This window comes from Papaver somniferum, chromosome 10 (assembly GCF_003573695.1).
Source record: "Papaver somniferum cultivar HN1 chromosome 10, ASM357369v1, whole genome shotgun sequence".
NCBI lineage: Eukaryota > Viridiplantae > Streptophyta > Magnoliopsida > Ranunculales > Papaveraceae > Papaver > Papaver somniferum.
This window is the reverse complement of record NC_039367.1, coordinates 40,562,575-40,576,541: the sequence shown is the minus strand read 5'-3', so window position 1 is coordinate 40,576,541 and position 13,967 is coordinate 40,562,575. Positions and strand designations below refer to the sequence as shown.

Below are 13,967 nucleotides of genomic sequence, written 5' to 3'. Positions count from 1 at the left end.
TTATTCTACCTTCCAAAATGAAGATAGAGACTAAAGAGGTAATGTGAATTTGGGAAGCATAGGTGTCTCCCACTAGGTCATATGGCAGAAAAAAGTAACGTTCACGGTGGGACTCGAACACAGAATCTCCCGCTCCGGAAGGAAGCGCCTTATCCGTTAGGCCACGCAAACTGCTTTGGAATGTTCGTCCACTCTTAATGATTTCAGTAATAGATAATAATAAGGGCAAACAGGCAAAATGCCCCAAAATCGGGTACCACCTTTTGAAAATGCCCCAAACGTTAAAAAATTAGTGAAAATGCCCAATTCGTTAGAGTTAAGTCATTTTTAACCTTCTTTTTTTTAACTGATATTTTCTTCTTATAAAATAACAAACCCTTAATACCACCACCGCCACCTCCGCCAACAACACCGTCATCGCCACCTCCACCACCACCGCCGCCACAACCGCCACCTCCACCACCACCGCCACCTCCACCACACCACCGCCACCACCTGCCCCACCACCTCCGTCACCTCGACCACCACCACCACCGCCCCGCCACCTCCATCGCCCCCACCACCACCTAACCATCACCTCCACCGTCGCCACCACCACCTGTCCAACACCATCGCTGCCACCATTAGCGTCACCACCGGAACCACCACTGCCGCAGCCACCACCACCCTTGAACCCTGAAATTCTAAAACCTTAAACCCTAGAACCCTTAACCCTAACCTTGAACCCTAAAACCCTTAACCCATCCAAGAGCGAAATTGACAATTTATAACACAGTTGATTAGTCAAAATGCTCCATTTTGACTATATAAGTGAAAAGTTATGGATTGGGGCATTTTGACTTATTTTTTAACGTCCGGGGCATTTTCACAAGGTGATACCCGATTTTGGGGCATTTTGCCTCTTTACCCTAATAATAATCTGCTCAATAGAGCTACAATTTTTTCACAGCAAAAGAAATTTTGATGACACATATACGACGACATGATAAAAGATGAGCATAAATTCATTAAGCTTTTTCCTGCTAAGAGAAGCAAAATGGAAATGACTATCTAGTTTTAACATACATGGGTATAGTAGGTTTAAATTTTTGATCTGTATAGAATTTTCTTCTTCTTAAAAGTGTTATTAGTTATGATTAGCTGTATTTTCCCAGGTTCATTAATGTAGTACGAGCTCCTAACAGTTGCTGACATTTTCCTTTCCGACTGGATTACAATTTTATACGACCCTTCATCATCTGGAATGAATTCTTCTTGGTAGGTCACTTCCCATCCAGCCACTGTTATGTCCCATACAATTGTCACCCCCGGCTGATCATCAAACACAAAAGCATGAAAAAGAAAACAAACATCGTGATAACGCATTGCATGAAAAATGTTTTTTAAGTCATTAAGAACTAAAATCTCATGACATTTTGTATATGTATAATATACCTCACTGATGGGAATTTGATTGTTTCAATGGTGCCTCCTTCAACAGTCGCATACGAAACTTGATCAGAGGGCGTAAATTCTTGGTCATTTTCTCTCTTTAGTCCACCATATTGTACTGGGATGTATTCAGGTGCTATATATCTAATTTTAAAGAGAAAAAAAAAAAAAGATAAACTTTAGATTTGATCGAACAAAAAGAAATTCAATATTAAGGATGAGACTTGAAAAGTTATTCGTTAGTGTATAGGAAGGATATTTATTTCTTACTTCAGAAGGGCTTTTGCAACTTTAGATGGTCGGGCAAATATGAATTTGTTTTTCATTCTTTGAGTTAGCATTCGTGATGATAGCGCATGGTAAGCGTAGTACCAAAATGGAACATTTATGTAAATCTGCAAAATTCAAATAAACATAATTCGTACCGATAGCAACAATTGTTTGTATCATATTAAAACTGTGAAAAAGAACCCTTACATTTCGAGCAACGATTTCAGGGTACTTGTCTTGAAGCAATGTGATTGCTTTCTTGCTAGCAGAATGCAATTCCATCATGTCTGGTCCTGGAGAAGCCTTTAAGTCTGTAATGTGAACAATAGAATTTATTCCACCATCCTTAAAATTCAAATTCTCAATTCCCCTTTCAATGCATTGCACCCTCCATCTTACGAACTTATCCGAATTATTATCCACACACCCAAACATACTTTGATATAAATCTTTATCTTTAAATGCTCCATAAACCATATAAGACAATGGCTGCCCTTGTTTATCTGAACCATCTAAGAAAGCAACATTTTTCAGATCACGTCCAAAATCCTCTTCAACAATTCCGTCAGTGCCGAATTCTTTCCTCCATATTAATGTTTTTTTGAAGCAGTTCGAATGCCTCCAAAACTTTGAAATCTCGAGCTCGTAAGAACTTCATGAGGATAACATCCGTACCTTCGTGATCATCACTAGGCAATAAAGGAACTCCCCATAGAGAAAGAGAAATGTCTCTCTTGTCTATAACATCTTCTCGCAAATCGGTTTTAGAATGGCATTTGTCAATCTTTCTGGTGATATACATATTATCGAAAAGATCATTTTCCTGTATCGACTTTTCTAACCTTGAACGAAATTCTATTAAAGCCATCTTGGCAAATGGTTTCAACTTTCTATCGGGTCCATCAACACTACCCTCTTCGACAGTAATATTTCGGTCCTGATTTTCCATCATAGCATCCTTCGATCAAAGCTCCGGCGGGGGTAAGCACTGACCCAAAGAAATGGGTCAGATTCCGTGGAGTTCAGGAACCGTTTCCAGGCAGGGTTACCCTCTCTGGTTTTCTCATTTAACTTCGTGAATGGTAAATCCATCTCCAAAAATTTTGATGAAATGATGACGTCAGCAGGTAGCACTGAAATTCCAGCGGTTGAAATTATTTGAGCCAAAAAATTATGACCGTTTGAGAAGCTTGTTGAAATAATCAAACTTCATGGAAGTCGATGAAATGATCAACTAGTGGTTTAAGGAGAAGAAAGGTTGAAAGGGATTCAAAAATAGGCTAATCTAAATATAAATCCCAACTAACAAAATGATTACTGGCTTTTGTATTACCTCTTCCTACTTAATTGGAAATCACCTAATCAGACACCACAAAGACTTTTCATCCGTTAAGAAGGTCGGACACACGTACTAGAGATGAATTAGCAAGATTTTACACAATGGTAAGAAATGGGATCCACAAGTAATCCTTCAGAAGAAGAAGAAAACACCAAATAATAACATAACTGAACCCTATTTACATTAACAGTGGTTATTGAGCTTTTCTTTGCAGCAGCCAGGATCTAGTTTAAACTTACCCAAGTCAGCTAGACATGACAGGTCACCTACTCTCGATATTTAGTGAGGTCAAACGTTAGAGTCCTCGAGCAACTGCAAAAAAAAATTACACAGGTAAGTGCATAAGAACAGTTCGGCTAAGGGGGAAGAAATGTAACGAATATACATAGAGCATAAATGTGTGATTTTGTACCCTCTTTCGGAGTCCCTGTAAACCCCAACCAATGCTTGGGCCTTATCGTAAAAGGTATCCTTGAGAGAGATGACAATACTCTGGAATCCATTCCCACCTTCAGAGTCCTCTTGATTACTACTATCACTACGTCTAACACTATTCTCGCATGATTTCGACCTGATGAAGCCAGCAACCTTGGCAACGTTCAAATTATCCAATGCAGCATCAACCTCGTCCAAGATGAAAAATGGAGAAGGCTTGTAGCTAAGCCAACAGAGAGAAATATTCAGATAAGCCACAGAAATTTTAGGGGGTAACATCTTTCCGAATCTTCAAGATGATTCGGTCAATCAAGTAGCGCTGACCGGTGGGTTTACTTTACTAAACAAAAAAAACATAGAAAACTAAGTGTTATATATTTTGTACATTACCTGTGGATAGAGAAAAGCAGTGCAAGTGCTGCGACGGTCTTCTCCCCACCAGAGAGTTGTTCCATGTCACGGAAACGCTTTGTTGGGGGCATGGCTGTGTACTTGATGCCATGTAAGAAAGGATCGTCCTCATTTTCCAGATTTAGATACGCAGTTCCACCAAGCTGATGTGTGCTACTTTTTGTAAGTTGCTTGTAAATCTTGTCAATGTTACTGGAGATGTGGTTGAAAGCTTCTGTAAAAAGCTCATACCTGAATGACACAAATGGTCAAGTACATTTCTGAAGTGTTATTTTTTTTTAAGAGATTGTCAAGTGAATTAATACATTTTCAAACGTGTATTTACTATTCAGATATGCTGAGATACATCACACAGTTCAAATTTACTACACAAACTGGGTGGCAATTAAGATAGACAGTCATCAGCATATCATCCTGTGAAACGCAAAAAGAGTAAAAAGACTCGATTGGATTAATGCTACAATATAAAGAAATTTACCTTCTTTGTTTGACAGCATTGTACCTATCAGTGATCTCCTTTTCTTCTTTCCTAGCAGCTTCAAACTCTTCAACCACTTCTCTTTCCTTCTCTTGAAGAGCTACATATTGGTCCAGTGCCTTTAAATTGGGAGCTGTTCGTTCAATTTCTGAGACTAAGTTATCCATTTTGTGTTTAAATTCTAAATCAAGCTTCTCCCTCTCCGATGGGCGCAGCTCTTGCTGATGTGATCTGCTTAGCTGGCTATAGTCAAAAACAGGTAACTGCATAGACGATCCTGTTTCCATTGGGTCATCCACAATAGGAAGTTCTATCTGCTCTAGTTCACATTTTTCTATTATTTCTTGCCTCTGTGAATGTAATTGTTCAATCTGCGTCTCCTGCGATATCAGAGATATATAATTCATAAATATTGTGTTTCGTGGAAACAATTTCAGAGAGATAAATAAAAATTCCATAAAATATAACCTTCGGATTTATCCGAGATCTGGATTCCCCTATTCTTGTCAAAATGCTAGACCGTTGCTTCTTCATTTTCTGCATGACCTTCTCACACACATCCAACTGGGACTTCAACTCTATATTAAAACAAACCACCATATTTCCAAGTCAATATTAAGAAAAAAGAAGTAAGAAACTGCGGAAAATATTCTAAATACCCAGGAAATTGGTATTTAGAATACTAAGTAAAGCAAAAACAATTTCCAGCTGACTATCAGAACATTACAGCATACACCTTTCCGACTCCTAGAACTGATAACATTTGTGGATATGAATAATACTCCCTCCGTCCCACTATTAGATGACCTAGTTCAAGTTTGCACAATTCTTAAGGCAAGGAAGGGAAAAGAGAATTTTAAGTATTTTTTACAACTATACCCTTATGGATAATAACTAGTAAAATTTAGAAATGATTTCTCTCAAACTATGCCACGGATGTTCACAAACTTTATACCATTGAAAAGCATTTTAAAACACCTATGTAACGAATATAAACATGCCTATCAAATTATGCATATTTCTTATACTAACAATAATCAATTAAAAGGATAATTTTAGAAATATCTCCTTGTTTAGTGATATAGGTCATCTATTATGGGACAAAATCTAAGAATAAATAGGTCAACTAATACTGGGACGGAGGGAGTAAATATTACCTTGAACTTCTGTATTCAATTGGTCTATCTCACTGGTATACTTTTCAGTGCCTTGTTTGTCTTTCTCCTCTTTTGTCTGAATCAGTTTTAGCTCTTTGTCCAAAGAGTCAAGATTAGATTCTAGCTCCCTGATCCGTGAGTCCATGTCTCTCTTCTGCTCATACTCCAATCTGGTAAAAAAAAATAGAAGTTGACTGTCAGCTTATGCCTACAGTAGATGAACACTAACCTATTATAGCACCACCTATGTTCTAGCAGCCTGTGAGGCTTTTTTTTGGGGGTCAAGGATCTATCCTTATCTATCCTTATATGTAAAAAAAGCTTGTCAATGTGACGGCAGATAGATTATACGCTTATGTAACGGGATTAACATGATAAGAACAATAAACTCATAGATCAAACAAACTTACTGGGACTTCAACTTCGACATCTGGTTACTCATGCTGATCCTTTCTTCAGCTGTTTGCTGTGCACGCTTGAGCTGACTCTCTTCATATTCACGGATATTGTTCACTCCCACAGATTTACTAAATTCATCATAAATGCGATCCACAATCACATTAATCCGGTTTTCAAGCTTCTCCATATCTTTCTTCCTTTTCTCAGTTTGGTTTTGCAACTGCAGTTGAAGTAACAAAACAATCCAAGTCAGTAGGATTTCTACGTAATCTCAGTGCTAAGAGCTAGAAAATAAAGGTACGATATAACAGGCATCATTAAACCACCTTTCGAAGTTCAGGCTCAATCCTACTAATTTCTTCTTTAACATTAAGCTTTTCCTGCTTGAGCTTTGCAAGCTTGTCCTTAATGTTCACCTGCAGCAGCAAACTCCATTTAAACACGCATAGCAAATATTCCGATTAAACAAGCACATCAGAAACTCCAATTGTTATCAATACTTCACAAGACTATAACAAGAGTACAAATCAATCTATAGCTGTAGTAGCAACCTAACATGCTAGAGTGTTGACAAAACTGTAGTAGACCTAAGCTCAAATGTTGTGACCAACTCATACTCAATTTATATTAATCTAACGCTTCAAACTTTCATGGGCCAAACTAAGAACATAAAGCTTAAATTCATAGTGTCCAGTGGGATTATGTAATTTTAAGAATTCAGTTACCTTCTCGATTTCTGAGTACTGGATCTTCTTATCAAGACCAGAGATTTTTCCAGACGCCTCAGACTCTTTCATCTGCATTTCTCTGATAGATCCAAGGCTTTCCATCTCCAACTCATACCGTTCTTTGGTTTTCTTGATATCTGTGCAATCAATAAATTAAAGCTAGAACTTACATGCTTACCGTTTAGAAACTTAACTTCAACTAAACAACTAAACAATATGAAGTGTGACCTCCAATTGCTTTATCATCCCACTGCTTTGACCTAGCCTCCATCCCGCCACTAATCCCACCAGTCATTGTACCTGACTTGGTTAGAAGAATCCCATCGACAGTCACCACTGCAGAGCACAATCAACAAAAATTAGCTTGAAAGCAAATCAAAAACTGGATACTGGAGATCACTGAGCAGAAAAATAAGCATTACCCTTGTACCTCTCCCTGCTCCAGCTAAGATCCTTTGCTTCTTCAAGCTTGTCGCAAACCAGAGTATTTCCCACTGCATATAATATAGCCCTCTCCAAGGATGGGTCGAATGTATGATAGTTAAGCTTACAAAGATAATTAACTTACATCACAATACGAAGGACGACCATTTCGGCATATATACAATCGAAAGATAAGGGAGCAGACTGAGGAGCCTACAAATACATAAATTCATGCCGGCCAAGAGAAGTGTGCCATTATGAGCATCGGCACAAGCTATGCAAAAAGGATATTGAATAACATCAAAGATCAGCTTTGCAGTTCCGCCCAAAGTTCTCAACTTCTCACTAACTGGTTTCACACGTACTGACTGTAGAGGTATAAAAGTCTGAGGGGGAAGCTGCTGTTGCTTCAGGTACTGCAAAAAGGAAATAGATTGTTTACGCACACGAATATCAAATGCAAGAAATCATGACCTAAATAACAACGAATTGTTTGATCAAGTTTGATCATTAAAGACCTAACACGGTCAACAACATCTGCAACCTGCATTTGAGTGTGCTATCTTAGATTCTCTGTAGGAACAGTTAAATAGACTATCCTGATGAAACTTTGAATCAACGAGAACTCCAAGTCATACTGTCATACATCGAGTATCCTAGATTCTAAGTGAAGAGGACAAACAGTCCTTATGTGTACAGATAACACATAATAATGTGTGTGGCAAGAGAATCTATAAAACTAGAAATAAAAACATCCAAGTAACCATCTAAGCAAGTCTATTTTCTAGTTTAGAAATACAGTCACATAGTTCGCATTATACTCCACCACATGAAGACTAAAGATTCAATGCTGGTCCGCGGAGGCAGAATTGTCATGGAAGCAGCACTTAAAAGCAACAAAGGCCAAATACAAACTAACACAGATGCTGCATACCTTAATACATTCTTTTCCTGTATGTTCATCCTCAACCACGACAGCATCCATAAATCTACCCATGGCAACAGTAACAGCAAGGTTATATTTGACTTGGGTAGGTCTACAGAGATCAGTTATGCGACCATGGACTCCAGGAAAAAGGCGCTTTAGAGTGCCGACTGCTTGAGACAATCTTACATCACGTTCATTTTCGTACTTATCGGCCTTTAGATCACGCAACTTTTTTTCGACTTCACTAATCTTTACCTTCAACGATTCATACTTATTCCTGCAATATGAAGTTTTTACTCTTTGAGTGACTGATTGAAAAGATATATTCTTGCTACAAAAGAAGTTCAAACAAATCTATAGAGAAAAGAAAGAGACAACGGATAGATTCTTAGCAGCTTATTTTGTTTCTACTTTACAGGTGGGTGCACAATACTCCGGTCATGCAGCCATGAAAAGTTGTATGACCAACTAAACCATCCCTAGACCCAGATAACGGGGAGTATGTGCATTCACCGTAAGAGGGTGCACAGAGTATAGTATAATTATACCAGGTCATCTGAAGTAAAGGAGAGTGGTGATGTTAACTAACTTGGATTCCCGATGTTCATCTTGCATCTTGTTTAAATCCTTTTTTACACTGGCACGCTCTTCCTTGTGCTTCCGTAAGGATTCCACGATCTTTTCCTGCCTTGCTTGCATTTGTTCCACCTGTGACTCCAGCTCTTGCTCGCGGGTTTTTAACTGTTGAAGATTTTCTTCCTGATTTTTCCGCGCTTCCATATCAGCGTGCTGTTGCCTATCCTGAACCTCTTTTTCTTCTCGCAATTTTGCAGTCTTCATTCCAGCTTCCTCCTTACTACAAAATAAACTTGTCTGTGTTGGTTTCACGCACTTCTATGAATTAGAAACTTATATACATGCTCATGGTGAACTATGACATTTATCTAGAATAATAAAGATACCATCTGCAAGCCTAGTTGTGAAGGTCATTGAGTTCCACTCATACAACCTAACCAAAAGGTTGGTCTATCCCAGCGTAATAAAGCACAGCAGTATCGTGCATACATGTCTAAGAATATAAAATATAGATCTGGACAAATGAATGGGACTGCAAGAAATAAGCAATTGCCAACTTTGCACAAAATTTATAAAACACCAACTTACATCCTGTGATACTCCAGAACTTTGTTATCCTCCAGCTGAAGTTTCCCAGACCCATGTTGACTCTTTTCATGTAGGTCGTCTAGTTTTTTTGAAATCTGGTGGAAGTCGCTTTCTAGCCTTTTGATTTCTTCTCCATGCTTTCTCCGTTCTTCTTTCTTTTTCTCTAGTTCCTTCTTCCTACTTTTTATTTTTGAACTAATTCGAGATAATTCCTCCTTTGACTTCAGAAGCTCGGGTTGCTGGGAACAGGACATTGGAATGAAAATGTTGAAAATTACTTCCAGTGAGGAATACATAGGAATGAACCAAGTTAGAACTAGCTATTATCAGCAGAAAAATGATTGCTCCACTTACAGAAACTATAACTAGACAAGCTATTTTGAGATTAACAAACACTAAGACTGGATACTGGTAATTCGTCAATTAGTATGCAGCAGAAATACAGGTAACTAAGAAATCGCTGCATTGCAACTGCACAAAATTGTCATAGAATTTTAAACAATAAGTTTGGATGGTGTATTATATTATATCTTTTAAAGAATACCTAGAAGAACTTTGTTTTTATACTACGGAGACAAAAAACAACTGATGGTGGCGGAAAATGCCCACACCAGGTAATTAGGACAAATGTGACAACGAACAAAAACTAATCAGTACAGAAAGCTTCTGTTGGCAAGTGCTTCTCTATACTAGTCTTTCACTCATCATGCTTTTCATGGCCTATAAACAATAAAATGCACAAAATCGAAGAGAAAAATGATACTTGGTAAACAACAAATATATGTATACAACTACCTAAACACTATTGCAGGAAAACAAGTTGAATATCAAGGATGTCATGCTTCTCAAGGGAACTCACCATCTTATCAAGTTTAACTTTTTTTTCGGCAATCTTTCTTTCACATAGCGTAATCGCCTTTGAGTGTCCAGATTGTTCTTTCCGCTTTTCTGTTTCCTCAAGTTCATACTTCTCTTGGTTCATCATAATTTCTTCGAGGCTCTTCTTTTCTTCTTCGAGTTCGGCTTTTGTCTTCACTGTATCCCTTTCAATATTAAGTAATTGCCATAAAAAGTGATCCTTCTTCAAAGCTTTCTGCAGACATAAGGCACCAACAAATTCAATGATCATAAAGATGAAAACTCGCTATTCATCAATGTTTCGAAGTTCACAAAAGAGCATGTTCACATGACTAAGCACACGATAAAAATAATTTAAGCTATATTACCGAAATAATTGCAAAAGGTACAGCATAAAAAAATATTGCAGCCAGAATATTCTAACTGAACTCAACAAAGTGCACCTATGGAAGTATAAGAATCGCAACAATACAAAGATAAAACAAGGTTTAGTAATAATATTAGGAATGAATACCAGTTGATCTTGTAGGCGGTTATGTTTTTCAGCCTCTTCTTTCTGTTCCTTTTTCTGCTTCCTTTCCATAACAACTGTCCGTTTCTTATTATAGACAAGTGCTGACTTTTCTTCAGCTCTGCCCTTTTGTTCCTCCAGAGCCTCATACTCTTTCTTAAGCTCATCCGAACCAGAGATATGCTCCAAAAGCCCTGTTAATTCTTTTGGATTCTTTGATGCAATTGACTCCACATCGCCCTACAAAATACAAAGTTGGTCAAGTTAGAACAAATTAATTGCTTATGAAAAATTCAAAAGATATCACCAAAAATATACATTATCAGAATTGCATCGTACAATGGTCAAAATATAAATATAAATTCAGATATACAAGATCAGCCAAAAGTCCCCGAGTTATCAGATTCTGTTTCGACTTCAACCTTCAACAAAATGTAGCTTCTTAACTTGCCCCGAAAAGTTAATATAAACCTAATGGTCCTAGTCACATCCAAAACCCATCTAATTTGCCGCAGCAATACACACACGAAATTACCCACATCTATGTTGCATCAGTAGTCTGCTTCAATTACAAAAAACAGGCTGAAGACCCGCTATAGTTTCACTAAGGCCGGTGCAATTATATAGTGGATCTCACACCATATACCAAGTTAGGATTATACATCATAGTGAAACAAAACAATTGCAAGAAAGGCTACACGACCCACTATTACAATACAGTAATTACAATCCGCCGGAAGTTATCATTCACCCGAAACAATAAAAGAGAAAGAAAAAAATAACAGTATGATTTGGAGATTATACCTGAAAAACAAGGAAATTTCTTGCTTTAACTAAAATCCCAAGAGATTTTAACTTATTATTATACTCATCCCAAGTAACAACTTTCTCATCAAGTCTATATTCAGCACCACCAGCACTAGTAATAGTTCTTCTAAATTGAAGTTCAACTCCGCTACTCAATTGATAGACGAGTTTTACAAAAGCTTTTCTATTCTTCTGTTCTTTTTCTTTATCGTCAAATGCATAAATCAGATCTTTCAATTGAGCACCACGTAAGTGAGCAGATTTCACACCAAGTACAAAACTAATAGCATCCATTAGATTCGATTTCCCTGCTCCATTTGGACCTATTATTGCTGTAAAATCATAAAAAGGACCAATTACTTGCAATCCTTTATATGATTTGAAGTTTTCTAACTCCAATCTAACAATCTTTCCGTGATAACTTAGTGATGGCATCTTTAACTAGGGTTTCAGTGAGGGTTCGTTAGGGTTTTGAATAATTAGAGTTAGGGGAAGAGAGCAAGGTTGAATACTTCCATGGAGTTTTAGCAGATCTGGAATCGAGATTTGAAACTAGGGTTAGGTTAAATTGAGAGGGAAGAGAGATCGTAGTGGCGGGAAGAGGAAGGGGAGAGGAGTGAGGACGAAAATATAAATCGAAAGAAAGAGATCCTACTGTCACGACAACAAATACAGTCGACTACTCAGCACGATTTTATGGATCGGGAAGGATAGGATCAGAACTCGGCAAGTTACCCCTATTACGTATTTCCGATGTAAAACCTTTCGCAGTTGGTTTCAAAATAAAATAAAAAAACTTCAGTCCCGATAATGTTAACGGCGAAAACATTTGCACCACCGCTAATTGTCCGGAAAGCAAGGTTTGAAAAAGTAGGAATTACCAATAGGTATTATTATGGTAGTCTTAGTTAGTAGCAGGTCCACCCACTAAAGCCCAGTAACCAGAGGTCCATAATAAAAAGAAAAAGAGGAAATTGGACCAAATTTTTTATCCCCTGGTCCAGTACACGTGCGGGATGTCATAATTCATTTTTAAAAATACCCAAACTACCCATTCCCTGATAATACATATATGTTTCTTAAAAAAAATCACAATTTTTTTCATCTTGTTGCAGAGGCAAATTTTTTTCCGCTCTCCTCCTCTCTTTCTTCATCTTCTCAAATTTTACTCCTGCTTTTGGATTACGAGCCAGAGTTTTTATGAAGATCTCTTTGAAGATTTACAGGTATGTTATGTAATATCTCTTTCTGTTGTTGTTGTTTTTTTTTTCAACTGGATCTGTGAAGATCAGATCGTTTTGATTACGTTTTCACCTTCTTCTTTCGGTTTTTGTTTGTTTTTTGCATTTATTTTTGTTTTGGTTTGTTTTTTATGAATATTGATCGTAATTATTTAATTGTTTGGCTAGATTATGATGTTTTTAACATATTTGAAATTTCGATTTGATAATCTTGTTGTTTTCGCTTCTTGATTTTATCAAAATCGTGCTTGTTTGTTGTTTCAGGGGTATTATCCAACAGTACATATGTTGAATACTGATACAAATTGCTTTTGATTCTGTTTTGTTCTTAGTTTTATCACTTGTTGTTGTTTGATTCATAAGTACATATCTTCGATACTGAAATAAGACTCTCTCGATTTATGGTCTTCTTCAATATCTCTCGCTTCTACAAAATCAGATGAAAATTTCTTTGTTGCAATGTTTATATTAAGGTTTTCACGATCTAATCGTGGTTGTATTTGATTTCGTCTTTTATCTCCGTGTCTAATTTGTTGATTATTTTACTAGATCTAGATGAATAATCAGATTGTTTGTTCATTTCGTTATTAGATCTGATTATACCAGTTCCATTTTTGTTGGTTTTAGATTTATTTCAGTTTGTTGTTGTGTATGAACCAGCAGTACGTATATCCCGTACTGACAGAAACCTAGTCTACTTTTAAGAAGAAGAAGAACAAGATGGTGCATCATTATGATTTACAAGGAGAATATTTGTTTTCTGTTTCCAGGTATGCTTTCTAATCATCTTGTTTGATTATTTTGTTCGGTTTTTCTTCTTTTTATTTGTTTTTTTTATTGTATTATGATAATCAAATCGATTTGATTGACGCTTTTATGGTTTTTAGGTTTTTTACAGTTGTTTTTCGTGTATGAATTGACAGTACATATATGGCGTACTGATACAAAACTCTTCTAATTTTGTTTTATTTGAAGTTTTTCCAATTTTTTTGGTTCGATCCATGAGTATGTATGTATAATACTGATAGGAAACTGAGCTAGTTGATTGTCAACAGTTGTGATTCTTAGTGATCAGAGAATCAGACTAGTTAACCCATTACGCACACCTAATTCCCTTTCCTGCTATGTTTCTTGAAGATTGCATATTCTGTTGGGGCTTTTCTCATGATGGATATGGCTCACATAAGTGGTCTCGTTGTTGCATCTGTACTTGCCGACCCATTTGAATACTGTGATGTTGTAACAACCACCACTCACAAGGTACACCTAGTCCCATTCATGAAGTCTGCAAGACTGCAACTACTGACACCAACACAAGCAGCATTTGTTTTTATTGGTTTAGGTTCAAGGGTCATGTTGTTTACTATGTCTTCTGTTTCAATTTGCA

The 13,967-nt window shown here is 37.1% G+C and overlaps 1 protein-coding gene and 1 pseudogene across 1 annotated transcript; both read right to left on the bottom strand.

The window, feature by feature from the left end:
• Positions 1–1,167: 1,167 nt before the first annotated feature.
• Positions 1,168–2,875, bottom strand: LOC113318728 (annotated as a pseudogene).
• Positions 2,876–2,959: 84 nt separating this feature from the next.
• Positions 2,960–12,004, bottom strand: LOC113318727 (structural maintenance of chromosomes protein 1-like). The gene is made up of 18 exons (XM_026566950.1): positions 11,337–12,004; positions 10,536–10,772; positions 10,023–10,256; positions 9,164–9,402; positions 8,589–8,855; positions 8,006–8,276; positions 7,363–7,487; positions 7,071–7,180; positions 6,877–6,984; positions 6,646–6,785; positions 6,247–6,336; positions 5,932–6,140; positions 5,522–5,691; positions 4,833–4,942; positions 4,365–4,744; positions 3,866–4,117; positions 3,453–3,698; positions 2,960–3,352 (listed from the first exon to the last, which is right to left on the bottom strand). Exons 1-18 carry the CDS (start codon positions 11,772–11,774, stop codon positions 3,307–3,309), a joined length of 3,672 nt encoding a protein of 1,223 aa, XP_026422735.1. The 5' UTR covers positions 11,775–12,004; the 3' UTR covers positions 2,960–3,306.
• Positions 12,005–13,967: the final 1,963 nt, after the last annotated feature.